Raw genomic sequence first — 27757 nt, forward strand, 5'->3', positions numbered from 1 at the left:
GCTTAGAATCAGTGGTGGAAGTTTTCAGATCCTTTAATTAAGGAAAAGTCGCGTAAAATATTATCCATTACAAATAAAAGTCCTGTAATAAAAAACACTGCTTATGGTAAAGGAAAGAAATATGATCACCAAAATGTAGCCAATTAAAAGTATCATAAGTCAAATAAGTAGAATTTTTAGTTCCAGTAAAAATTCTAGTTTTAAGTAACAAATGTATTGTGTGTTAAAGACTCATAATCGCGTTTCAGGTAATAACTAAGTTGTAAACAGTCAGAAACATGTAGTTTCCCTCTGAAATGTAGAATGGAAATACTCAAGCGAAGTACAAGTTCATCAAATTTGTACAAAAAGTAAAATGTATTAAAAAATTGTATTTCAAATACAGTTGATGGGTAAATGTGGGATATTTTCTAACTTATACTTCTGCCTACATCAAAAAGAATGGTGTCCAAACACTACTGTCTCACTACATTTAGTAATTAACTTAAAAAATTCAAAAGTCATTTCTTATTTTTGACCAGCAGCAAATCTGGCAAACTTAAACTAAGCCAAAGGAGCTGAGGTTGTTGTGAGGAAACAATTGGGTTCATACACTCAAGAGTGAAACTGATCCAGTGTTAGGGTGTTTCGCTGGAAACTAGTCAGCGGTTTGTTTAAATGTCGGATGCTCTCCGCCTTCAGGTCATGGTTTAATCACATTTTATTGTCCACCTCACTGCCTCGTAGGTGTCTGCTTGTTTGGCGAAGTGAAGCAGTCGTCAGCCCATTACTAGGCTCGCCAACCTCGGGGCACACACTAATTAAAATGAACACCACACTGCACGTTTTCACATAACCCGTCTGCACAGCGGTCCTCAGATTATGGCCTGTTTGGTGCCTGCCGGTGTGATTTCCACCACAACCCTTCCGCATTTTCCTGCTGCTCTCGGGCTGTGACGTGTCGTGCTGACGGCGGCCTCGGAGCTGGAGGAGCGGGGGGCTGTAGCATGACAAGATCTGGCTCCAGAAGTCCTGCTTTGCTTTCACCAGATATCCAGAAACAACCCCTAACCCCTCCTTCTCTGCTCCTCTCCGGCCCGCCCAAATAACACAAAATTCCCGACTGAATCCTGCCCGAGTCTGGGGGAACCAGGCGGCCTGGGAAGCCGAGGAGCGGACAGAGGCCATCCCTGCAGCATACATCTGGTACGCGGGTCATTTTCGCTCTTGGGGCGCCCGTTTGCAGAGCTATGTTTGCATTTGTGCGTGTCCGTGTGTCTTTGTTTTTGCGTGCATGTGGTATTTTAATTAATTTCTTTATTCTCACCGAGAGGCCGCAAAAGGGTTGGGCCTTTTCTTCTCAGGCCCAGGCCTCTATAGAGGCCGTAACTGTTAACGTTAATTCAGGCCTATCCGGTTAGCTAGCTAGCCTGCTGAAAGGAGCGGGGTTTTTGTATTCGCCAGTCGTCGCTGGCTAACTTGTAATTTGTAATTTACTGTATCATTCACTATACAGCAACATTATAGCCTTCAACAGAAGCGCGATAAGCATTTTCTCATCGCAGAAGGGTATTTTCAATAAATGTTAAAATTAGCATTCGTCCAGACACCAAGCTAACAAAATGGCGGACGCTGGTGTGATGAAAATCGGTTGTAGAAAATGAGTGTGTGTTGAGCCTCCTCCAGCTATCTGGCTACTAGAAAGCCACACCAGTGCACACCTAACGCAACCTCCCCTCTTTATTTTGTAGTTTTATCTTAGTGCATGTTTGTTGGTGCAGTCGGCTGTTTCTGAATGCCTGTGTTAGCCGTGACAGTCGGACTGTAATGCGAGTGTAATCAGTGCTAACGTACTCCAGTGGTCAGTCGAAGACATTAACGGTATGGTTAATCATGTCTTCGGGGTTCACGCTGAATGAGTGGCTAAGTTAGTACGACGGCAGGTTTTAATGTATTAGCGGCATCTTTCAGCACAGTGATGCACCTTGTTGTGCGCCACATCTCCACACCGTTGTCATCGTTTTCCACCTGGAGGTGGGGGATGGTAACGTTACACTGGGTGGAAATTAAATGGCACCCCGGCTGCATCGTCCACACCACTGTTTACATCTCTGCATCCCCCTGTGTGTATCAGTGTTTGTGTGTGGGTGGGGGGTTGTTGTTGCACAGTATCTCATCTCCATCATCCAAGGTAGTGCCGATTGGTCTGAAATGTTTGTTTTAATTTTGAAGTGGGGATGCAGTCGTGGTCATTATGCCACCGGTCATTACACTTGCTGTCTTCTGCCGCAGCCACAAGCTAACACTGCAGAAATCTATCATCTTAATAATAATTTAATCGATTATCTAGTTGTTTCCTCCGTTAAATTTACTCAAGTTGCCAGTTTAAAAAAAATAGCACGTGAACTTATGGAGTGTGTGTGTGTGTGTGTGTGTGTGTGTGTGTGTGTGTGTAAATATGCGTTTGTGAATAAAATGTCAAAACAAATTAAGCTCTCCAAAGAGAAACTTATTAATTGCAGCAGCAGGTTACAAGAATGCACAAACTAAGATTAATATAAAATCGTAATATTGTGTTTATTATACAAGTAAATATCTTATTGGGGCAGGATATTATTTGAAAAGGTTTAATCCTTTTGCTGATTTAATGAATAAGTTTTGTACAAATTAACAATTAATACTTTGAATAGGTGCTTGACAGTTTTCGGTGTACTGTGAGTTAAATACACGTTGGTTGCTTCCAAAAAAGTACGGAGGTTTGAAGCCCAGCCCTGTTTCTAGTAGAAAATATGAAGTTTACTCAGTATTTAGAATTTCAAACCCACTGAAACCAATCCATAATAGTGTTTATGGCAAAATGACATAACGGAGCGATAAGTATTCAGGCTGCAGTAGTTGTGTAACATCAGGCCAGTGGTCTCTCCATCATGTGAATCACATAATGTTGAATGAACAGCACACTCGCACCATGTTTTTGTTTTTTTCAACAAGCAAAGGATGACAAGCTCATTGTGGCGTTTGATGGGCACATCTGGAAAAGAAATTACAAATAAAGGTTAACAATCAGTGTTATAATCCCATTTGACGCTCTGCATCATCTGGTTTTCTGTTATAAAACTGTTTAGGTCACATTATGACCATGAACACAAACAGGATTTTTGCTTGAGTGGGTGCAGATTCAGTTGCTTGAGGTTCAGAGTTCTAGCACACACAGCACAAGGAAAATGACCGTTGTCAACACACATCATTGTATATTATGCAATTAATCTGAGAAAATGCACTTGGGTGACCTGCAGTATATTAATCCTTTTATACGACATAAGCATCATACTGAAAAATATGATCATACATGCGTAATAATAATCTCAGAGAATGTAATGATGGACAGATTTGTTATTTTGGTGAGTAACAGTATGATAATGAATAACTTATCAGTCATGGAGATTGCAGGGATTTGCATAGTTCTCCTGTTTAGCTTTGTCTCCGAAAGTTTTGGTCACTAAAGATCTGAGCTTTCTGTCTTTTGCTTTCAGCTCTCCAGTAACAAATGCAGTGCGAGGACAATGGATGAGGATGTCACCAGGCTTGCAATACATTCTGAAGAGCCTAAAATAATACTCCACGGATCGGGTAATTTGTTATTGTACACAAAGTATGTTTGTGGGTGTGTGTGTGTGAGTGAGCTCTGATAAACGTGCTAGCATTGGGGTATTTCAAGAAACAGGAATATTTGATTAGCCTGATAACACATCATATAAATTTAACGTCATAAGTCAAGTGTTGAAGGAGATGTTATATTATGGCTGTTGATATTATTATAGTTGCATGATGTTGGTAAGAAATCAGTAACATTTAAAAACTGTGCCATTTAAAACTTCCACACACAGTAAACCATTACTATTGACTGATTTCTGCTTAACTGGATAATCCTGCTTCTTGTAGATGAGGGTGGTGCTGGCGGGCAGGAATTTGTTGTGGAGCTTCAAGAGACTGTGTTGGTGTCCGAAGGCGAGGGGGAAGGCATGGCAGTTCACAGGTTTGCCCCAGACGAGCTAGTCATCCAGGATGCTGTTGAGGATGTGGTTTCTGAGTATGTGCACTGCGATGAAGACGAAGATGTCGCTGTGGAAACGTGCGTGATGGCTCTGGAGGGCGAGGAGGAAGGTGTTGCCATGGGAGACATCCCTGAAGATGGGCTGGACTCAGAGCAGCAGGAGGACGACCAAGATGGCTGCGGAGATTATCTTATGATATCCTGTAAGTTTACTGCTCTGCTGTGCTGAGATTGGGTTTAAATGTGCCATATTTCCTCTGGAAAGTATACTTAAACCTTATTTACACAACTTCAGGCGTCTTATGCAGATTGTATCTTATCCACAAAAAAGTATAAATGCATAAAAAAGCACAGAAATACAATTGTTCAAACTACCTTGGGGGTTGCAAATAGCAGCTCATTGTCTGATTTCCTTAATACATCCATGATCTGTCTCCTCTGTCCTGATAAGAGCAGCTAAAGTTACACTGAAATTAACCAATTCATTCCTGTGTTTGTGTTAAGTTATGAATAGATGTTAGGAAATGCTTGCTCAACTATTGTTCAAACTAAACTGCTAAGTGCAGACATTATCCTTATTCTGGTGTTTTTGGCAGTTTCTGGCGCATTACCAGGGCTGACCCTGAATTTCATGTAGCCGGGGAAAACAAAGACGAAGTGGAATCAGATTTGTGATCTGACCAACTGAGATGCATATTATGTAGCTAAGTGTAAATGAGTGTTTTCTGGATTTTTATCTCAGTATGAGACACTTGAAATGACAAGATTAAGTCGGGCCTTGTATGCTAAGATGTCGATAATGGTGTAAAGTGTTCACAGAATTTAAAGTGCGTGACTGGTGGTGGTTTTAAAATGATATAGGCTAGTTTACAGTGTGAAATAGTGATTTTAACTGGTTTAGTTGTTGAATGTTCAGCTCATACAGGAGCTGCTTTCCTTTATCTGTCAAGGGCAGCAGTCATCAATGTAAAATGAAGGTAAATGTCTGTTATCTAACTACATCTCTGTTCAGTGAAGAAGTGCTATTGATTTTTGTTGGTTTTAAAGAAGACAAACTTGTGACAACTTGTGTCCAAAATACTGACTCGGGCTATTGCTGACATTTCAGCTACTGAGTTTGTGAACTGTTATAGACTGCAACACATTTCAGATTTGAACAATCTCTGGTACAGGGCCACATAATCAGTCCAAGCAGCCAGTTTGCTTTCATCCTGCAATAATTGTAGCAATTATGCAGCACTGACTGACATTTAGTTATAGAATTTAATCTGAATTTAGTGTGTTAGTGGACATGCACCACAATGTTTTATGAGTGCTTGGAGATTTTCTTTAGTCACTGATTAGGGTTACTAACCACATAAGAGGCTATGGGGTGGTCGTTTAAAAGACTGTTTAATATGGTGGAATTTAAACTTGGATTATAAACTAGAACGACTTATAAACCGATTATTTTGAAGATAATTAATGGTTCTAGATCTCAGAATTGACTGGGTAACTTTTATTGATTAGTTTCATATAATAAATAGATAAAAATACTGAAAAGATACAATTAAAATCAGAGCGGCATCTTTACTAAACGAATAAATAATGGTGAGTTATGAAGCATTCATGTTTAAACCGTCACCAGCTCGTGGCTGCATGTGTCTCTAATAAAATGTGATATGATTCCGTTCTAGTGGACGAAGCCGGTAAAATGGTGTCGGAGGATGGAACGGAGGTAACAGTGGAGGGAGCTGTGGAGGACCAGGAAGTGGAGAAGGATGAGGATGGGCAGGAGGTGATAAAGGTGTACATCTTCAAGGCTGATTCTGGGGAGGATGACATGGGTGAGTAGCGGTTAAGCTTCAGCCTTTTGTTAGGAACAATGACGGGTCCAATTATAGCCCAAGTACTAGTGATTGCCAGAGCATTCCGTATTAGATGTGGGATCTTGTTGCGACATTGAATTGTGCACACAAACCCTTTTTGTGGAGTTTTAGTCAGCGCCGTCAGACATGTAGCACAATCTGTCACTAAAGCTAGCTGGCTAACTTCAAAACTCATTGTCTCATAATGGGGAAAATGATAATCTTAGCAAAAACCTAAATTTATTAATAATTTTTAATTAGTTCAACCATTTTTATGCAGCTTATCCGGGTCCAAGTTACATTTATTTAACTGGATATCATTACGACTTATTGCTATGTACTGCTGGGACATACTGGAAAAAAAGGGGTGCAATACATTTTTTTAGACCATATCAACCCCACTGGTTTTCCAGCATACTTTCACCGATTACAACTGTGAAACAAGTGTTGCATTGCATTCTATAAGGTGTTTAAAAACGTCTTAAATCTAAATTAGTGCACTCCTTCAGAGGGCTTAGTTTCCCACAGGATGACAAATAATTTGTGGCACATTTGCCAAAAATTGGAGGATTTAAAGGTGTTTTTATTCTGCAGGAGAATCAGTTGACATCAGCGATGGAGACACTGAGAGTGTGGCGTTAACAGAGTCTTCAGGCCAAACGCTCAGAGAGAAGATGGTTTACATGTCTGTCGGAGATTCTCATCACAATCAAGGAAACCATGGTGAGACATTTAGAGCGAACGCGCGGGGATAACTGTCATGAAACTAAACATCACTAGTTTTTTGGTTTTGTACATGTTGGGCTCATCTACAGGTGGGTCCAAGGTGACTGATGAGGTTTATATGGAGGTGGTGGTAGGAGGTGAAGAGCCAGTAACTCACGACCGCTCGTATGACAGCGTGTCTCTAAGCAAGGACTTCATGCCTGTGGCCTGGGCAGCTGCTTATGGTCAGCACCCCTGTCTATTAAATTGCTTTACAAACAACACTGGAAGCCTGTGCATCCAGCACGTCTCTTGAGTGTCTTGGCTTAAGCTTTACAGAAGCTGGTTTTGTTAATTTTTTGTGTAAAAGACACACTGTTGATCTCACAGGTGCAGAGGATAGCGAGAGTTGTGAAAACCGAAACGGGGCAGCCAGCGCACTGCTACACATCGATGAATCCGACGGCGTTGACGAAATCAACAGACAACGCAACAAGAGCAGGAGGCGGTCGGAGCCTCGCCAGGTGCAGACAGGTAAGAGCAGCACAAAGTTAATGGATATGGAAGTTGCCTGTAAATGCTCTTTCTCTCAAGACTTTCAGGTCATAACTCCTCCACTGGAGCTGTGCGGGGCTCAGCAGTAGCAGAAAGGATTCATAAAGGAACAAAGCTGCAACTGGGTTTTATGGGTGCTCTGATCCGACATGTAATCAGCTGATATTAGTTATAGTTTGATCGGAGGTATATAAAGGCTTACCAGAAGAGCCCATCAGATAACGCACCTTAGGTATATTTACAGTGACCCATTCTGAAATTTTGAGAAAAGCACAAAGAGAGAGATGTTATCTGGTGTTACGTTAGAAGACACGGACATGTTGGATTTTTTTACAAGCACGAATGGCAAGTTGTGTGTTTTGGGGCGACTTTATAAAACAAACTGCTGATGAAGAAAGTCAACAGAGCAAACATACAGGGAGAGAGAAAGAGACAGTGGTGTAGGAGTGTCTGAGGGAAAAGCGAGGTGAGCAGTAACAAAGTCCTTTATAGATAGCAAATCCCGCCAGTTGGCAGCCATCCTGACAATGCCTCCAGGCAGTTATTATGGACTAACAAGACCAGGCCCCTATCTAAATGAATGTGGAGAGAGCCGTAACTGCACTTTCACTGGTCACCGGGACATAAAAACAGCATGGATAGAATCATTAATAAAATCTGATAAACGCTTAAAATGTTTGAAGACTTTGCCCCAAAGTAAGGTTTAGATTTTTTCCCCCCCAGTTATACTTCTGCTACGCATGCGTGGTAGACCCTTACATACATAATGCTGCACAATAAATAGAAGGCTTTAAATATAAACAATAACCAATGCACAACACACATGATCAGAGACCAGAGTGATTAAAGAATATTTCTAAGATCATTGCCCTAAAATAAAATCATGCAACAAAATCCTCATTTTGAATAAATTGATTTGTCAGATTCGAAGCTTTGAACTTCTCTGTACACCCCTAAAATGTAATCCACAATGTATCAGCACAGCATGTTCTCCTGATTCAGTCCAGCTCCCTGTGCTGCTGTCACTTGTATCCTTTGCACAAGGCTTATTGTGCATTCCTCTCTGACAGTTGCAGCAGCCTGGATGTTGGCCTTCAACAAGATTTTGTCCTCATTCATAACAAAACATCCAGTGTAGGTGAAGCAAAAAGAGAACTCTTACCTGTTAGAACTCATGAAAGACCTTTGATAAAGCAAACCACAAATACGGGTCTTGGGAAAACTTCTACAAAACCTTTTTTTCCCCCTACTACTTAAGAAAAAGCCATTTGTTCTGCTTCTCAGACTGAGGACCTCTAAATGGTCATGCTGCTGCACTCACAAAATCTTCCTAGTTCTTCTTTTACTTTTTACATATATTTTACATCTATATCTTTTACTCTACACTTGTGTTGTCTGCTCAGTATGTCACAGAGCACTTTTAACCTTACTGTTGCATTACAAGGACCAAGGATTGATCATGTGTGCACTGATGTGTGGCTGCTTATATTAATTATTGATATATTTTTTCCCTACATTAAATTCAAGGCCATACCTGTTTTTGTTATCAATTGTTTTTATTGGGATTGTTGTTGGTAAAAAATATATGCTGTCTATTACCTTATTTAAAAAAAGGTTATTGGTTATTATTTTAAACAAGTGGAAGCTCATATGATCAAAGGTTTGCAAGATTGTGGCAATGTAGTCATTTCCGTCTCCCTCTTGTCATTTTTGTCTCCAGCCATCATCATTGGTCCATATGGTCAGCCTCTGACAGTTTACCCCTGCATGCTTTGTGGTAAAAAGTTCAAGTCACGAGGCTTCCTGAAACGCCACACCAAGAATAATCACCAGGATGTTCTGACGAGGAAAAAGTACCAATGTACAGATTGTGACTTCACCACCAACAAGAAAGCCAGCCTCCACAACCACATGGAGGTGCACGCTCTGAGCAGCAAGGCCTCTTTTGAGTGTGAAATATGTGGCAAGGAGTTCCACCAGCAGGCGGCGCTGTTCTCTCACAGACTGCAGCACCACCACCGAGAGCCTAAGAGCCAGCCGCCTCCAACGCCCACCAAGATGCATAAATGCAAGTTCTGTGACTATGAAACTGCAGAGCAAGGACTTCTCAATCGGCACTTGTTGGCTGTTCACAGTAAAAGCTTCCCTCACATCTGTGTGGAATGTGGAAAAGGCTTTCGACACCCTTCAGAGTTGAAAAAACACATGCGCACGCACACGGGCGAGAAGCCTTACTCCTGCCTGTACTGTGACTACAAGTCGGCCGATTCCTCTAATCTCAAGACCCACATCAAGACTAAGCATAGTAAAGAGATGCCATACAAATGTGAGCGCTGTTTCCAGACCTTTGCAGAGGAGGAGGAGTTAATCCAGCACGGACTAACACACGAGGAGAACAAGACCCACCATTGTGCCCACTGTGATCACAAAAGTTCCAACTCCAGTGACCTGAAACGCCATATCATATCTGTTCACACCAAGGACTACCCACACAAATGTGCCATCTGTGGTAAAGGCTTCCACCGGCCGTCTGAACTAAAGAAGCACTCGGTCTCCCACCGCACCAAGAAACTCCATCAGTGCCGGCACTGCAACTTCAAAATTGCAGACCCCTTTGTTCTCAGTCGTCATATCTTGTCTGTCCACACAAAGGAGCAACAGGCCCCTCCTGAAAAGAGTGAGGCTAAGAGGACAGAGACACACACTCCTGTTGTGACGCCTAAAAAGTCTGCGCCTAGTGGGTCCAGCAGCTCTGGCCCACCCGGCAGAGTCAGCGCAGCCAGCTTGGCCAGCAGTGTGACTGTAGTTATTGGCAAAGGACAAAAAGAAAGGAGAATTTACCAGTGCCAGTACTGCGACTACAGCACCGGGGACGCTTCGGGTTTCAAGCGCCACGTGATTTCCATTCACACAAAAGACTATCCGCACCGCTGCGAGATCTGTTCGAAAGGCTTCCGACGCCCCTCGGAGAAGAACCAGCATATCATGCGCCACCACAAAGACGTGGTGCAGGCAGAGTGACTCTGACAGAGCCAAATACTGTGCCACAACAAAGAACAATGTTGAAGAAACCATCACACCCCAATCACTGCACCCTCAGCACAGCACCATTTACACTGAAATAGTGTGGCGTGTGTGCGTGCTGCACTTGGTCCGTTCTGTTGTTTAGCCCTTTTTTTTGATCCTCAGCCTAATGTTTGTTCAGAAATGTATACACGTGTACATAACGTTAATGCTCTGTCAGAGTTAGCAACAGTACCCCTCTGTAGACTTGCACTTTTAACTGCATGTCCCTTGCTGGTGACAGTGTGCATGGCAGATTGTGCAGATGTCTCTTTGTAGATATACATTTTTAATTTTGCAGGCCGCAATCAGTTGTCAATCACAGTGGTCCTAATTATTTGTCTCAAAACTGAAGTGTGATTTTTGCAAAACGTTTGCGTCATTTTGTTAATGTACTAAACACAGCAGTATGGATTAGCAACCTGTTCCCAGTAGCACTTCCCATCTCGGTGGAAATCATGAGATGAATGCAGTCATGAAGTCGTGTGTGTGTGTGTGTGTGTGTGTGAGAGAGAAAGAGAGAGAGTGAGAAAGATAGTGTGAAAGATAAACAAACCATCTGTTGTGCTTCCTGGTGCTCTGACCCCACCACTCTGTAACATAGTGCTTGCTGTTGTGTTGACAAAAACACAAGGCTGGCTGTGCACAGCACCCGGAGGAAAAGAAACGATCATCCTTAGCTTTGAACACAGGGCTCTACAATCATGAAATGAACACAAAATACACAGTGAAATAGTGTATGTGTTATGGTAGTGAATAAAAGTTCACATATGCACCTATATCACAATGCGATCATTACCCCGTCACTTGATTATCACATACCTGTCTGATGTTTCAGTTTCGAGTCAGTGAGTGTACTGTGAGTTGTTCAGAACTAGTGTCCAAAGCAGTAGAGATGAAGCCCCGGCTAACAGTATTTGTAGTCCATAAAATGCTACCTGGGGAGTGAAATCCCATTAATTTGGAGAAAAGAGTTTAGTGATGAGGAAAATGTATCATTTCAACATTATTACTGATGACGAGCTGTTTGTACAGATGGTTTGTTTTTCTATGAACAAAGTTGTTTTTCATATGAATTGACATGTTTATCTGTTAAATCATAGAAAAAGCAAAATCTACAAGCGCCAGTATGATACCGATTATTAGGCTGGGTTAAAAAAAAAAATTCACATCAGTGTACCAATATAACTGTCTAAATTGGAGTCATACAGTATATCTGGTACTGCTGTTATAAAACTATGGACTGAACTTTGTTTTCACCTACACAGATGTACTTTTGCCAGTTGAAAGGGAAAACGTATATCTTTTTAGATGCAACTTCAGAAGACAGGTGCTGGTGGCGTACTTGTACTATGGCTTTTTACAGTTTTGTTATCACCTGTGATTATTTCTGTTTTTATATTTATTTCATTTACACGTTGTTGTATAGCTAAGTGTAACTAGACTTCTATGGGACGTAAATTATTGTTTTGTATACAAATCTGTACAAAGCGAGTAGATGTAAACACTTCTTAAAAAGGAAATCTGAACTGTGTTGTTATGGATGTACTTCAGCGTATTTGTTAAAAAAGGTAATAAAAGCAAAGTATTTTAGCAGTTTGTCTTTTTATTTGCCCACGTTGTTCTGCTTATTGTTACTTTACTTGGATGTTTGTATGTGCAGTTTGACATCAGCAGGTTGTTCTCATCTGCTGAAGGGGGAAAGTTTCTTTGACCACCTATTAAATCTGAGTTTAAAGGTACCCTGTAGGGTTTTCTTGTAAACAATGTTTACTTTCAGTGTTATGCACCACAAATCTGTTAAATTTATTTCCTCCCTCATAAAACGTGGAACAATTGAAATCTGTTGCTCTGTTTACATCCTTGTTTACAAGCTTTGTTGCCACATTACTACAATCTAGATCATTGGATAAGACACCACTGGCAGTAATGTGTGTCACGTCACCCACATGTGCGTCCTGGTGCGCACAACACAAACAAAACTGGGGACCCTCTCATGAAAAAACAACTCCACAGGGAACTGTTAAGATGAGCACGTACAAGCATGACTTTATTTCCACAAGTAGTTTGGAAGCCTATTCGTGGTGTGGAAACTTCACACAGCCTCCAGTGCACACTCTGAGAACGGACAATATTTATAGAGAGAATTGAAAGAATTTAGCCATTTAAAACAAGGCAATTAATTTTTTTTTTTTGTGGAAAAAAACACAGACACAAATATTCAAAGCAAATCATTTTATATGTCTCAAAACATGTCTGGAAGGGACTTTTTAAAGACTGCTCTGTTAAACTGCAGGTAGACAAAAGCTTAATATTGAAACCAGGCATTACATCATGTTTAGTGGCATTAGAATAAAATAAACTGGGAAAAAAAAGAATTCGTAGTCTCAGTTTATGGAAGTGACTTTGATAAAAGTAGAATATTCAGAGCAAACGTTAAGGTCTTCAGACAGCATCATTGACATACAATGACCGGGGCAGGAAACTAGGCAGCTGGGCACTCCGCTGAAGAAATAAGAAAGAGTAGGATGATGAGTGCAAAAACATCACTCTCAATCACAGGTGACTTATGTTTTACATAAAACCTTCCCATAGATGTAAAAAGTACCGTTTTTGGGAAGGAAAGCAATATTTTCAGGCAGGATGCCAGTCTCCAAGGAGATCTGCCTGAACTTCTCCAGCAGCTCAGGGCTGAGGTCCACTCCACGGCCTGTCAAACCACAAGAGATGAATTTGCTATAGTATGCATAACTACCGAACTACGGAACAAAATCATAGGACAGCGTGTAGCATCACGGCTAATGACTTTACCATATAATTTGTTGACAATGGTGGCCTGACCCGCCTTGATCTTAATGGTATGAATCAGGGCGTACTCGTCATACTTCACGTCAACAATCCGCATGTCATTCTCATTTCCCCAGCCTGCCCAAAGGGAGAAGGGCAAAATGGATCATGTAAAAGCAGAAATACAGTGGATGGTTTAATTGTGAATGTTGCACGCCTCTGTGTGTTAAGTATTTGAGTGTGTGTGTGGGAGTGCACTCACGCGCACTTGTGTAGGTGAACCTTCCAGGTGTATCAGTCTTCCTGGCCAAGTTGTTTAGTCTCCAGCAGGAGCCATCAGAGCTGCAAGGAAACCATTGAAACAGGACAAATTGGGTCACCACTGCTCTCCTTTATTTAAAAGAACCCCCTCTTTTCTCCCTGTCCGCCCTCTCAAACTCACTTGAGACTGGCGTATGAAAGGTCCAGGTCCCCATCTGCAGTTGGGGTGATCATGGCCGTGCCTACCTTCATGCTGGCTCTGCGGCTGACAAACCACTGGGCGTTAGTGGCAAATCCAATCAGGTACCACTTCCCTGCCATCTGTGGACAAACACAAAGCAAACTTAGAGAAATGAAAATAAAAAAACACCTGCAATTAAACAGCATGTTTTAAATAAAAACCAGGTGCAGGACTTTTGAAAAGTTGAAAAGATAATTTTATACACACAGTTGTCCATTAGTGTGTAAGAAAGTGATGATAGGTTAGAAAACACATTTATTTACCTAAATGCCACCTTACTCTTTGCAAAACTTGAGGGAGATACACATCTAATTCAAGTACACAGCTGTTTAAATGCATTTTACATAATAGGCATGAAGGTTTACATCATCAGTCAAAGTCCAATTATCCTTTGATACTTTTTCTAGCTCACATAACCATAAAATAATTTCCTTTGACAATTTAGTAATCGTCATGTAACACCCTATCACACATCCTGAAACAGCACAACCTCAGATTCTCAGGCTGCAGCTGACTCAGTTGTGAGGACGAATTACAAAACAAAATGCACACATGTGCCATGAATCAATATTGTGACTTAAATCAAAACATGATAAAATTTCACCCAGTGATGTGTCTTACCCCCTGTAAATTGAAGTCTGCCTGGGGCACGAGTTCAGAGGAAACCGTCAAGGAGCAGAGCACGGCTCCCAGCACAGTCAGCAGTAAAGTCATAGCTACTGATCAGTCGCAGAAATGACAGTGGAGAAGAGTGCGGGATGAAGATCTGGAGGTCTGTTGTTGTAGTTCTGCCTGACAACCCTTTATATAGTGGAGAGTGAGATTACCCCACACACACATACTCCCACACCCACAAAACCCCCCAGAGCAGGGATGGGTTCAAACACGTGTAGCTTCATACAAACGTACAAACAATTTCACAGCGACAAGGTAAGCTTTTAGCCCTGCCAGGGCAGAATTCAGTCAACCGCGTGAGAGGTGAATTTGTGACAGTAGACAGGAGAAACATGCCAAGGACTGCATAACCACACCAGCAAGTAGGGTAGAAATTATATAATCTCTGCCACATAGTTAGAGTTAGAAAGCACGTTGTCTGATAATGGACTTTGATTTTGCAGCCTACTGTTCATGAGTATGAGCTGTAAAAACACAGTAACCAAAAGTGGTAAACAAGGCAGGGGCTGCCCTCCAGTGCTTTCTGTGGCAGAGACCACAGAATTAAATTCATCTGTCAGCAGTTGCGATAGTAAAACACAGAGACAACACAAATACCCTTCCAGATTGTGATGCTTGCATTCATGGTGAATTGAAATGCTTTCCTGTGAAACTATAGTCTCTCTTTTATGGGTTAAAAATCTGTAAATACTTTCTCCTCCTCACTTGTCATAAAATTACACAAATTACTGACATGAAAATAACTCTATGTGCAGCTTATAGCTCCCTCACTTTAAATAAGAGAACTGATTTCACATTGAGTTTCAAAGTTCATTCCAAAGTCAACGATCTTGCATCTTAATAAGCGGACTCAGTATAATTGGAGTAACTAATCACTCAGTCTATCACCTGGAAGAATGGAATATAATTTAACTTCATCTGCTGATTGAGATCATGCGATGTGATCAGAAGCACCAGAACAGTTACTAAATGGACCCTAAAATGGAGAGATTGAAGGACAACAATGATCTAAGCCAACAAGAAGTTCTCAATTGAGGTTGTTGAAAATCACAACTGAAAGTACCCAAAAAACTACTAAATGGACCTTCAGGTGAGATTGTTCTGTCAACTGCTTTCATGTTGTTTGCAGTAGCCGCTAATCTATTTATGAATTCATGTGCCTTAAAATGTACTGGCCTAGTAGACTTAAAAACTCTACAAATAACGTACTGACCAAAAGACACAACACTTCCTGACTGTATTCAGGTGTTGTTTTCAGTGAGAGAGAGAGCAGGTATCCATTAAGGAGAAAAAGGTATATTGGTATAATAATTATTATCATTATATCCTGAAATGGAAATTTATACTTTTACTTTTGGTACTTTAAGTATGTTTTGTTGTGCACAATTAGTTTTGTCTGCAATTCGGATCTTAAATAGGTTGGTCACAAGGCCGAGCTCTTGACTTTTCTCCGCTGCACAGATTCAAATATAAATCCAGGAATGATGATGAGGAGATGAATTAGTTTAATGAGTTGTGCAGTCACATGCAGGCAGATACACGCCACAGTACAAAGATTTCTCCGACCTACATACTTTTCCAGTTCAAACAGGTGTGCCTTTTGCCCCAAGAAAACCAATACTTAGTAATGTCGTGCCACAAAGGTATTTATAAAGACAGGCTCACACGAAACACTGCAGCTGTGTGTGTTACAATTGTGTTACATATTTGTAACAGTTCAATAAGTGAAGCCAGATACTGACAAATAATGTAGACCCTTCTTGATTAACTAAATCGATTGAATAAGAGTCAACCAGATTAGGCCCAGGGGTCAAACGCTTTTTTTATTTTGGCCACTCCATGAGCTTTCCTCTAGTGCCATCTTCAGGCCAATATGTCAACTTTATTCACAAGAAATCACATGACCTAAACAGCAGATTCAGCACATTAAACTCCCAGGAAAATAAACTCTCTTGACTTTACAGTAATGAATCCATGCCCTTTCCTCGTGTACTACCCTAAGGCCAAATTACTTTTGTACCTTTGTGGCAAAGCTGTGAGGGTATAAAGATTACAGTCTGTATTCATTATGTTTATTCTCTGTCACTGTAATATTTGGGTGTAATGAATATTTCATTGCTTCACTCTCCAAATTTTCAATTCAATTCAATTTTATTGATATAGCACACATTTACAATAGAAGTTATGTTAGACTGTACTGTAGATCTAGGCTGTACTCTTTTTAAATATTATTTACAGAGACCCAACAATTCCCACCATGAGCGGGCACAATAATAATTGTAGTAGCAGGTGAAATATGGGGGCAGCAGGTGGCCTACAACCACAGATCAAGACTCTACAGCCAGAAACCCCTGCGGAAAGTGACAGAAGGAGAGGGGAGAGGGATGAGAAAGCACAAAACTAAGGGAGAGGGAAGAAGTTGAGTTAGTGACATGTATTAATGGAATAAGAATGCATACAGATGGAGATGAAGAGGAGGAGAGAGGAGCTCAGTGCATCATGGGAAGTCTCCGGGCAGTCTTAAGCATGCTCTCAAGTGGAGATGGTGTCTGCTTCCCAAACTCAAAATGTCACCAGTGGCAGATGACTCAATTCTCCCTGAATCCAAACACCTGATTCCAAACATCCCATAAACTTTATTTCTTGTTTTACTATATTTGTGGGGTCTGACAGCTTAGCCAAAATGCTGGACCCCATACGTTTAAAGGGCTGTTTGAGGGTTTAGACCGGGTTTTAGGGTTAGGATTAGAATTAGAATAGAAGATTAGGGTTAGGGTTAGGCACTTAGTTGTGATGGTTACGGTTAGAGTAAGGGGCTAGGGAATGTATTATGTCAATGACGGATAGCAACTCAAGGCTCTGTGTGTGTGTTTGTGTGTATGCATGCCTGCCTTGGAGCTCCTTGGCACACATAGGAATCTCAGCATTGAGACTGTGATTGCTCTGGGCAATGAGCTATTCACAAAATATTCAATCATATTTTCTCTGTGATGATTTACATCCTTATTTATAGTTCTGATAAAGTAGAGCAAATCATAGGCCCCTTTTTTCCAGTGCTGAGCCGGAGTTACACATTTCAAGGTTAATACCTTCAAATTATATCCTTCAGACTGTAATTATGAACAACCGAGTGGAAGAAACTGTTCATGTCAATTGAATTTCTACAGGAGCACTCAGAAATAACATCTAATATTAAAAGTTCAGGGAATTTAAAAATGGAGTTGCACAGCAATATTGAAGAAAACACTATATCATTCAGAGTAGTAAGCATAAGAGAGAAATTGATTGAGGGATAAAGTGAGAAAGACTTGCTCTGCCACAAGCGCTCAGACTTCCAGATGTCATACTTACAACTCTGTGGGGAACTGAACACAACACACACATACACACATTTTAACCATTTATTTATGTCCACATGAAAAAAGGATCCAGTAGAATACATACACAAAATCATGGACCACTGGCATACAGCAGGTCTTTTCAATACAAAGCATATCACTCAGTTCTCATGGGTGTAAGTAACAGCGTCTCAGTAATAATAGGTGATAGAACACAGTACTTTGTGAGCTGTTTAGCCCTCTTTTTGGGCACCCGAGAGCTTTTGAAGCCCTCTTACAACCAATCTGTGTGTGTGTCCATGGCTGCCAAATACGAAAACAAGTCTGCACCTATAGCCTACCTCTGAGATGGTTTTTAGGAGTGGTTGGTATTTAATGACCTTGGTCATAAAAGCTTCCTCCAATGCCAGAAGAAAGTACCAGAATTACTACTGCAATAATGAAACATGGATGGTTTTACACAGGGTGTAAAGAGAGAGGCAAATGGTTTGATTTGTCTTTCACACACACCCACACACACACACACCCACACACATTTAAAATAATGCTAAAGAAAGGCTCACCAAATTGTACTGTGTATATGACAACATTGCTTGCACTAAAAAGCCCAGTAAGTAATTATATAAATGTACATGAGTATAGCCAGTGAGTCTCAGCAGCAGTTATCATTCACAGGGTTACTCTTAAAATACCCTGAGGAACTGAAATGACCAACATTATTTATTCACTTATTTATTCTTTAAGAGTATGTTGGGGTGATCAAACTGCTGCACTTTATTTATCCCTTTCATGCATGAATTATGACAGCCTTTCTCTGGATTTTTTTCCTATGTGTTTTTATTGCTCTTTAGGCATGCAAAATATAATTAGAATTAATTTTTTTTTAAACACATACAGTGGGTACGGAAAGTATTCAGACCCCTTTAAATTTTTCACTCTTTGTTTCATTGTAGCCATTTTCCAAAAATCAAAAAAGTTCATTTTATTTCTCAGTAATGTACACTCAGCACCCCATCTTGACAGAAAAAACAAAAATGTAGAAATTATTGCAAATTTATTAAAAAAGAAAAACTGAAATATCACATGGTCATAAGTATTCAGACCCTTTGCCGTGACACTCATATTTAACTCAGGTGCTGTCTATTTCTTCTGATCATCCTTGAGATGGTTCTACACCTTCATTTGAGTCCAGCTGTGTTTGATTATACTGATTGGACTTGATTAGGAAAGCCACACACCTGTCTATATAAGACCTTACAGCTCACAGTGCATGTCAGAGCAAATGAGAATCATGAGGTCAAAGGAACTGCCTGAAGAGCTCAGAGACAGAATCGTGGCAAGGCACAGATCTGGCCAAGGTTACAAAAAAATTTCTGCTGCACTTAAGGTTCCTAAGAGCACAGTGGCCTCCATAATCCTCAAATGGAAGACGTTTGGGACGACCAGAACCCTTCCTAGAGCTGGCCGTCCGGCCAAACTGAGCTATCGGGGGAGAAGAGCCTTGGTGAGAGAGGTAAAGAAGAACCCAAAGGTCACTGTGGCTGAGCTCCAGAGATGCAGTCGGGAGATGGGAGAAAGTTGTAGTAAGTCAACCATCACTGCAGCAATCCACCAGTCGGGGCTTTATGGCAGAGTGGCCCGACGGAAGCCTCTCCTCAGTGCAAGACACATGAAAGCCCGCATGGAGTTTGCTAAAAAACACCTGAAGGACTCCAAGATGGTGATAAATAAGATCCTCTGGTCTGATGAGACCAAGATAGAACTTTTTGGCCTTAATTCTAAGCGGTATGTGTGGAGAAAACCAGGCACTGCTCATCACCTGTCCAATACAGTCTCAACAGTGAAGCATGGTGGTGGCAGCATCATGCTGTGGGGGTGTTTTTCAGCTGCAGGGACAGGACGACTGGTTGCAATCGAGGGAAAGATGAATGCGGCCAAGTACAGGGATATCCTGGACGAAAACCTTTTCCAGAGTGCTCTGGACCTCAGACTGGGCCGAAGGTTTACCTTCCAACAAGACAATGACCCTAAGCACACCGCTAAAATAACGAAGGAGTGGCTTCACAACAACTCCGTGGCTGTTCTTGAATGGCCCAGCCAGAGCCCTGACTTAAACCCAATTGAGCATCTCTGGAGAGACCTGAAAATGGCTGTCCACCAACGTTTACCATCCAACCTGACAGAACTGGAGAGGATCTGCAAGGAGGAATGGCAGAGGATACCCAAATCCAGATGTGAAAAACTTGTTGCATCTTTCCCAAAACGACTCATGGCTGTATTAGATCAAAAGGGTGCTTCTACTAAATACTGAGCAAAGGGTCTGAATACTTATGACCATGTGATATTTCAGTTTTTCTTTTTTAATAAATTTGCAAAAATTTCTGGTTTTTTCTGTCAAGATGGGTTGCTGAGTGTACATTACTGAGAAATAAAATTAACTTTTTTGATTTTTGGAAAATGGCTGCAATGAAACAAAGAGTGAAAAATTTAAAGGGGTCTGAATACTTTCCGTACCCACTGTATTTTTCAAGGACTTTCTTACTAAGGTGGACAGTGTGCGCCTAATGTATTAACTGAAGAAATATTTATTTAATAAACCAATGAATAAAATGACATAGTATGTGAAAACTATATTTTTAATGCTGTTAAACCAATGTGGTGACATATTTTAACATATTCTAATGCAGTTTAATGCAATACGTAAACGTTGAACCTCACTTCTGACTCCTCAGCATCTCTATCTCAGCACCCTCAGCTCCACTATCACTACTGCTAGCATTTGGAGATTCTCCAATTTCTGGCAGCCATTCATTATCACTGGCACTAGTATTATACTTACTTGATTTTGAATTTGCTCCACTGAATGCCTTTCTATTACTTGCTGCAACACACTAAATGTTACTCACATAATGGAACTAATCTGCACAAAATAATGTTTTTGTTACAAAAACTGCAAGTGTAACATAAATCCATTGAATTACATCCCAAAAGTTAGCAGAAAAACAAAGTGAGTTAATTGTAGTTGAAATACAGCCAGTGATGCATAATGTCCAATTTAGTGAACAGATGATTAATTGTAATTTCCTCCCAACATAAAATCAATACTTGGAAAATTTAACAATTGCACTACTCCTCAGGAGTACTCCTTAGTTGTTACCAAATTTTATTTACCTGCAGGGGATGGCAAGATTTACCTGAGCAGCTCAGCATTTCCAAACGTCCGTCGGCCATCTTGGTTTAAACGAATTTAGGTTGCACTTACAATGGCTTACCAGACGGTGGCAGTGTATGGCATGACACTACATTTAAATTTATTCATTTAGCTGACGCTTTTAACCAAAGCGACTTACAATTGCTATATATGTCAGAGGTCACACGCCTACTACGTGAAACACTGCAGTCTATACATCACAGGAGAGTACATACACTGTTCAGTTTGCTATGTTTATTATGCTAAGTAAGAGTGAATAAATAAAATGAATAAAAAACATATACACATTGAATGTTATACAATACATTTGAGTACAAGACTGACTTTCAGCGTAATATAAATAAATAATATTTATAACTGTCTATTTACAGAAACAATCACAGGATGTCTTAAATGGTCTGGACAGTGTAAGAAGCACCACTGGCACTATGAGAAAGCAATGGACAAAAACCATTAGATTAAAAAAATCAATAATGCAGAGAACTGCAGAGAACAATATTAAGTGAATACAGGAAAAACAAGATTGCATCAGTCATAACAGCAAAGATGACCACTGGGTCAGATGCAGTGATCTGTCTGTGCCAGTATTTATGCCTGTTTTGTTAAATCCAATGCTGAATGAACAGTCTAAATTGAAGTTTTATAAAAGTGCAAGGATGGGATATATAATCTCCCCTGCATGTCCCTGGGATTTCTCCATAGTCAGGAGATCTCCTCAGGGAGGCATCCAGCCAGCTCCACCCTTCTGCTTGACAGAGAATAGTACTAGTTGAAACAGGGTTCTCCGCACAATCAAAGCAATATACAGCTGAATCAGGTGCTCCTCAGTTTGACAACAGCAAACTTCCATAGAAAAAACAGAGACTAGAGCACACTGATTGATTTGCAGCTTTTAATTGTGCAAACAGAATAGAGAGACAGGCACTAGAAACAGCTTGCTAATAAGCTAACATGCTAAAAAGGAAATATTAGCATGGTAAAATGCTAAATGTCTGTTAACATTTAAATGTGCAAACATGCTAACTGAAGGCATGTTTCTAACATGCATTAGCATAGCAGAGCTGAGCCTGACAAAGCACATCTGCGGCTGAGGAAGTCTGACAGCTGAGCCTGACAAGTTAAGTCTGAGATGTTCTGTGGCCACTGTACAGAGGTTAAACCCTTTCAATTGCGGACACAAAAAGGGCTTTTGTCTGGCACCACCAAAGCAAAGCCAAGCTATTATACACTGCTAGTAAACTTTCTGCAAAGTTATTTCTCCATTTTTTTCAGTTACTTTTCCATTTCATGAATTCAGCTGTTGTGTTTTCTAGGTGCGTACTGACTATTAGCATCTCACAGAGCTGAAGGCATGGCTGTAGTTCTTCTTTGACTTCAACCCCAGAGTCAGTCTTCATTTATTAAAAGGTTAAGGTTTCATTTTTTAATTGACATGCAGTCAAAAATAGTTTGAATTCAGTCAGAAAGCACACATGATTTTCACTTTCTGCAGGTAGAGAAAATATGTACAGTAACATGCGTGTATGCTATTTCCTTAGAAATAGACAGCTGTACAACAAATTCCAACCCCAAAACATGTGTCAATGTGTGGTTTATTAAGTAGTCAACATTAGTACCTTGACATCCCCCTGCAACTCTTTGTAGCGTTAAAATACTGTTTAATGTATTAAATGCAATAAGCATTGGAAGTCACTAACTGATATAAGAAATACATGAGATGGAATTCTTCACACATGCTGTATTAACAGTCTGTTATCATGATGTTATTAGAGTATAATGTGAAACTAGACCAAGTCAGTGAGGCTGGAGCGAGGAGACACCGCGGCATCTGCCATGGTGAGGAACTCAACCCAGTTCTGACAGAAGCCACGTGAATTCTCTCCTGTGTCGATGACGAGTCCCCACAGGCGGATCTGCCCCGTTTTGTTCCTCAGAGCTAGCTGAGACTCCCGCTCCGTCACATTGAAGCTGATGTTCAGAACTTGTACCACCAACAGGTAAAGCAATCCACCTGTGACAATGCTGCTGTACCAAGCACAGGTGAAACAAAGCGCCGTGCTGTAAACATGAAGAAAGAAATGCATTTAAAAGTGCAGCATTTTAAACTTCTTAACACTGGCAAGAAGCTGGCAGCTGATCACTTTATTTAGTGTTTGTAATATTTCTGCCACCTAACTATAAACCTGTTATTTCACTTTTGTGAACATGGTATAAGTTGATCTGATAATCAGATAAATTTGGTGTAATCCAAGTGAAAAAAGAGGGCATATTTGAGGGAAGTATGCACGTATGCATACATTGCCAGAAGTGTATATGCTGTTCATGCTGGTTCAAAAGACAAAATAAACAAAGGAAGGTAGTAAATAAAAAGTAACAGTGATAAAAGAAATTTGACTATGACAAAATATGACTGTCTTGAATATATGAAAAGAATACGACTAACACAGTAAAACTGTGTTAGAAAAAAGAGACATCCTTCTGCATCATTTATGTCCCTGCTAATGCTATTGATGTTTTAACTATTTGTTGATCGTGCTCATTATTTAATATCAACCAGGAAAGAATAGAAAGGAAATATAAAAGAGTGTTGTACCTAGGCTGACTGTAGACGCCGGGGCAGTAGAAGAGAGCTGTCATTAGATACTGTCGAGGACAAAGGCTGCAAAGCACCAAACTGATCCCATAGAGAGAGGTCAGTACGAACACGGAGAGGGTCAGCAAGAAACTGCGATGGTTTGCCTGTCCAACACAGCTGTTTATCCTACAACACCTCAACACATATAGACATAACACACAAACACACCAAACAATGTACAGGTTGAGATCAGATAATTACTCCATACACCTACTATTGTTTGTAAAATCATGCAATAGCAAGATAAAAATATATTTTTTTACACATTTTTGCCTTTGAGTTAGAATTAGTATTAGTGGTAAATATTTGCAGAGAACATTACCTACATTAGGAGACAATTCAACACTTCCTTTTTTTAGCGCAGACTCAAAGGCCATAGCTTTGTCCTCCTGGTTGCCCTGAAATGGTCTTTGGTTGCGTCAGGTGCTAGGTATATCTGCTTACAGGTCTAGTTTAGGTTTACATATGAACATAGTTTTGCTGAGAACTGCTATAACTTTAAAAAATAAAACCGAACATATTTTAATACAAATAGATACAACTATACAGCTACAAAGTTGAAAATTACACTTTAATGGCTGATTTATGTCCATTTAACTGACAGATTTGATGTTGGTGTTGGTGTGTAATCTAATGTTATAAGGGTTATTAGTCATTTCCTTCTCTGCTATAGAAGAAAACAGGAGGTAGGTGGAGTCTTTGCTGAAGATTAGATTGCTGGTGTGTAACTATAGGGCAGTTATCTAATCCATCATAATTCTACCTTCATTTTTATGATCTGTTGTGAATGCAGAATACAAAAAAGTATAACTGACTTAAAAGTGATTCACAGGCCACACAAGAAATATATAAATATTTATGTTAAATCCAACCCACCAGATACAGTGGTGGTCCAGACGCTGGACACAGGATTCACAGGTTCTACAGTGTCCGGCCCGCGGGGGTCGCATTATTTTGCACACAGGACACCGGCTCCATTTTGCTGTCAGGGCCCCTTTTGTTGTCTGCAACTCTGCTGTAGTCCCTGAGGAGGAGGCTGCTGATTGGATAGCTCCATTAAGGTGTTTGGAGTCCTTGTTAGCCTCTTGACTGTGTGCTTCATGTGGGGAAGTGGTCACAAATCCTGGGCCTCTCTTAGTGTGAATAAGAGAGACGATAGTGAGAATCATCCCAGCGGTCACAGTACATGCCTGCAGCTGGCTGACGTCCCCACGCGGTAAGATCTCTGTGATGAAAAGGTAATACATATAGAACAGGGAGTAGAGTGAAAGAGTGAGGAAGAAGAGGGTGCGTCTCCTCTTTCGGTGCGTGGCGTAGTAGTACCACAGCACCAGGCCGGGCAGAGCTGTCAGGATGATGATACCCAGCAGGTAATGCAGAGCTGCAACCTGCAGCAGAAGAGGTAGCAGAACCAGGGCCGGGATCATGGAGATCTCCAGATTGCCAATCATGGCCCCGAGTACAGGAGACTGACATCGACCTTTAGGGGGTCTGTCTCTCAGCCACCTACAGAGAAAAGTGGTCATCAGTGTAGCTAATATTGTAGCTCTTATCATTGGTGGAAAGAAAGTAGTTTTCACTGTGCTTGTCAGGCATACATTTCATACACTCTAAAATCAGTGATGCTTTCACATAAGTAGATTGTTTTTTTAAGTACTGTACTCAAATTCAAGATTTACAGTGTAGCTTACATTGATGCTATAATGGCATAGTTAGAAAGATATTTAGTTTTTTTTTTTTTACTTTCTGAGGAATTCTCAGGGAGAGTTTTCTTATAATAAAGGCCAGACTAACCTTTTAGGGGGCCCCAGAAAAAAATTGTGCTCTGGGGCCCCCTATTTCTTCCCCTCTCTGTGCAGTGTGCATGCATTACTTAGTAGTCATTTGTTTGATGTAATTTGATAAAGCATACATTTTTTAAGGAATATGCAACCTGTAAGCACAACTGAAATAATATTGAATTCTAGATTTTCACTCGGGGCCCCTCTAAGGCCTTAAGATTGGTGTTACATAAAAGGAATAGTTTGACATTTTGGGAAATTGATCTATTTGATTTCCTTCCAAAAGTCAGAGTAGAAGACTGATACTGCTGTCTTGTCTGTCAGTTAAAGCTACAGCCAAGAGACAAAGCTTAGCACAAAGAAACGGGAAAACAGCTAGCCTGGCTCTGTTCATAGGGTAAAAACAACAGGGGGTGTTATGTTCCAGACTATTTCTTGGCTAGTAGATGGAGCAAGGCAACCAGCAAAGATCACAGGAAGTGACCGTTCCTAGTCAAGATGACAGGCTAGCTGTTTCCCTGTTTCCCATATTTATGCTAAGCTGGCTAACCAGCTGCTGTAGCTTCGAATTTCACTGGCAAATGTGAGAGTGGAATTAATCTTCTCATCTAACACTCCTCCCAGAAAGCAAATATTCTTTTGTGGTCCCTGTCATTTCAATTCATATTGTGCTTTTGTGTTGCCTACGCTGTTACCAAGCAAGTTTGAAATTAATCACCAAAAATAAATCGCATCATGGAGCCCTCAGGCCACCTGAGGGTCTAGGGCCCTGGGGCAATTGTTCACTTCCAGCTGTAACCACACTTGCTCTTTCTTGGTTACAATTCATGACAAAAAAGTCTGTTACTTAGAGCAGACTTTAAAAGATGCTACTTCTATGTGAACAACATTTAAAGCAAAAGCTTGTTTTACTTTCCAGTACAGTACTTCAGCATATTCCACTGTAATTGTACTCAGTAGGCTACTGACCCTTTTCCTCAAGCCTTTCATACCTGTTAAAGGCTTCATCCAGATCTTCACAGTCACAGCAACATCCGTACTGGTAGATATCACACTCACAGCAACACATAGGATCATCTGGCTCTGGAGGCTTTAACTTCTCCCATTTCATAATGGCTTGCTAAAGATGACTGAAGTTTACAAGCTGTCATTTCAACACAAAAGGTCATCATTTTAAAATTCTGTATCCTTGAACCATGAACAGTACACTGGTGTAGAGAATATGTTAAAACATGTAAGTTACATGCATAATATAAAAAGGCAATGCCACAACCAACAACAATCCTCAGAACAAAAAGGGTTTTAGTAATCTATATGTTTCCTGCAATTAGTATTAGCAATTAGTATAACACGCACTCACTATATGCAGCAAGCAAGCACACACGTACGCACACACACACCCATACAGAGAGAGCGAGAGATCTGACCCTGTCTCACTGACCTCTCCCTTCACTGTTTCTCCAAATTTGAGAAGCAATGATAATGACGACAAACATGAAATCCAGAACCTGTGTGTATCTAATTTCAAGTTTGTAGAAGAGCACATAGGAACAATGACCATGACAACTGGTGACTCACACGGCAAAAACACATATGTACGACAGAAACATCTGACAGCAATTATGCTACTACTACTTTTACTGTTTATTATGATATAAAACCTCTGAAATCCTCTAAAAACAAAGGATTTTATATGAGATTTATAAAGCTACATAATAAGAATACAGATACAGTTTACAGCAACTTACACTTGACTCAACCTGTACCTGTAACTTACTACAAGATTTTCTGTTTGTAATAAAAATTAATCATTTCCAAAATCAGAGGATCCTCAGTCCTCGAGAGATTCTAATGTAATTTGTTGAAACAAGGCTACTGTGTCCACAGGGACAAACTATCTGGGCCAGCTAAGCCAAGTCCTTGAGTTATTGTCAGTGTAAGTTATTATTTTAGTCTGGTTTATAACTTGGGTTACAGCCTTGTCATATGGAGCCTGACCAGGGATTAACAGAAATAAAAATATACATCTCAGACAGCTTTTGTCTGTCTGTCTTATCTTAGTTTCAATGACTTAATTTTTTTAAATTAAACTTAATTTTCTAGCACTCTACCTTCACAAATGCAATATAAATCTTCTCTCTTCCAACTTACCTTTTGTCCCCACAACAAAAATACAAAAACATCAATACAGCCCAGCTGAAATGTCACATTGACTCTTTCCAGGTAAAAGTTATTCAGCAAATTGATGAAGAGGAAAATTAAAAAGACGAACCTTTGTCACTAAGCTTCCTCTGTCAATGACTGACGTTTCTGCTCTGGTGGTGCTGCGGCGACACCATATCAGTGCAGCGAGATGGTTTTCATTTCATGAATTCCCACAGTGGAAGTGTCCCAACAGAACGTAGCTTAGATTCCTCCTGACAAGTGGTTTGATATTGTGTTGCATCTGCCAGATCTCTTTTTACAAGACTACCTTCCTCACATGTCATTAACTAGTTCACAAGTTGTTCTCTAGCATAGCCTACTTCTGCTTTTCAGCTTTCTAAAAGTTACCATCTGAAGTTGTAATGCTGGCATGCTTGGTAAATAAAGTGGCTGAGGGAGCCAGAGAGCCAGGAGCCTTTC

General features: G+C 40.5%; 2 protein-coding genes across 3 annotated transcripts; one reads left to right on the forward strand and one right to left on the reverse strand.

Moving 5' to 3' along the window:
- The first annotated feature begins 774 nt into the window (after positions 1–774).
- On the forward strand, positions 775–11796 carry LOC119894990 (zinc finger Y-chromosomal protein 1). Of its 2 annotated transcripts, XM_038707731.1 has the most exons (8): positions 775–1185; positions 3513–3609; positions 3922–4236; positions 5710–5859; positions 6475–6603; positions 6696–6830; positions 6976–7119; positions 8861–11796. In XM_038707731.1, the coding sequence occupies exons 2-8, from the start codon at positions 3543–3545 to the stop codon at positions 10159–10161; spliced, it is 2241 nt and encodes a 746-aa protein (XP_038563659.1). In that variant the 5' UTR covers positions 775–1185; positions 3513–3542; the 3' UTR covers positions 10162–11796. The 2 variants fall into 2 exon arrangements, with proteins under 2 accessions (XP_038563659.1, XP_038563660.1); XM_038707732.1 differs by lacking the exon at positions 6696–6830 and having other exon boundaries at positions 777–1185.
- Positions 11797–12423: 627 nt separating this feature from the next.
- Positions 12424–26258, reverse strand: LOC119894992 (palmitoyltransferase ZDHHC23-A-like). Its single transcript, XM_038707735.1, has 9 exons — positions 26125–26258; positions 24228–24857; positions 23310–23477; positions 22537–22774; positions 13433–13572; positions 13253–13332; positions 13015–13128; positions 12812–12913; positions 12424–12708 (listed from the first exon to the last, which is right to left on the reverse strand). The coding sequence occupies exons 1-9, from the start codon at positions 26241–26243 to the stop codon at positions 12689–12691; spliced, it is 1611 nt and encodes a 536-aa protein (XP_038563663.1). The 5' UTR covers positions 26244–26258; the 3' UTR covers positions 12424–12688.
- Positions 26259–27757: the final 1499 nt, after the last annotated feature.

This window comes from Micropterus salmoides, unplaced genomic scaffold (assembly GCF_014851395.1).
Source record: "Micropterus salmoides isolate LMB-PRFRI ecotype aquatic unplaced genomic scaffold, ASM1485139v1 Ms_hic_scaffold_9, whole genome shotgun sequence".
Classification (NCBI taxonomy): Eukaryota; Metazoa; Chordata; class Actinopteri; order Centrarchiformes; family Centrarchidae; genus Micropterus; species Micropterus salmoides.

What these genes read in the sequence shown, in the direction of transcription:
- LOC119894992 (XM_038707735.1), bottom strand. Translation starts at nt 26,243, where the DNA reads ATGAAATGGGAGAAGTTAAAGCCTCCAGAGCCAGATGATCCTATGTGT. An exon ending in GGCGTCTACAGTCAGCCTAG is followed by an intron (nt 22,775 to 23,309) that starts GTACAACACTCT and finishes TCATGTTTACAG; the next exon opens with CACGGCGCTTTGTTTCACCT. An exon ending in CATTGTCAACAAATTATATG is followed by an intron (nt 12,914 to 13,014) that starts GTAAAGTCATTA and finishes GTGGTTTGACAG; the next exon opens with GCCGTGGAGTGGACCTCAGC.
- LOC119894990 (XM_038707731.1), top strand. Translation starts at nt 3,543, where the DNA reads ATGGATGAGGATGTCACCAGGCTTGCAATACATTCTGAAGAGCCTAAA. An exon ending in AATAATACTCCACGGATCGG is followed by an intron (nt 3,610 to 3,921) that starts GTAATTTGTTAT and finishes TGCTTCTTGTAG; the next exon opens with ATGAGGGTGGTGCTGGCGGG. An exon ending in AGATTATCTTATGATATCCT is followed by an intron (nt 4,237 to 5,709) that starts GTAAGTTTACTG and finishes ATTCCGTTCTAG; the next exon opens with TGGACGAAGCCGGTAAAATG.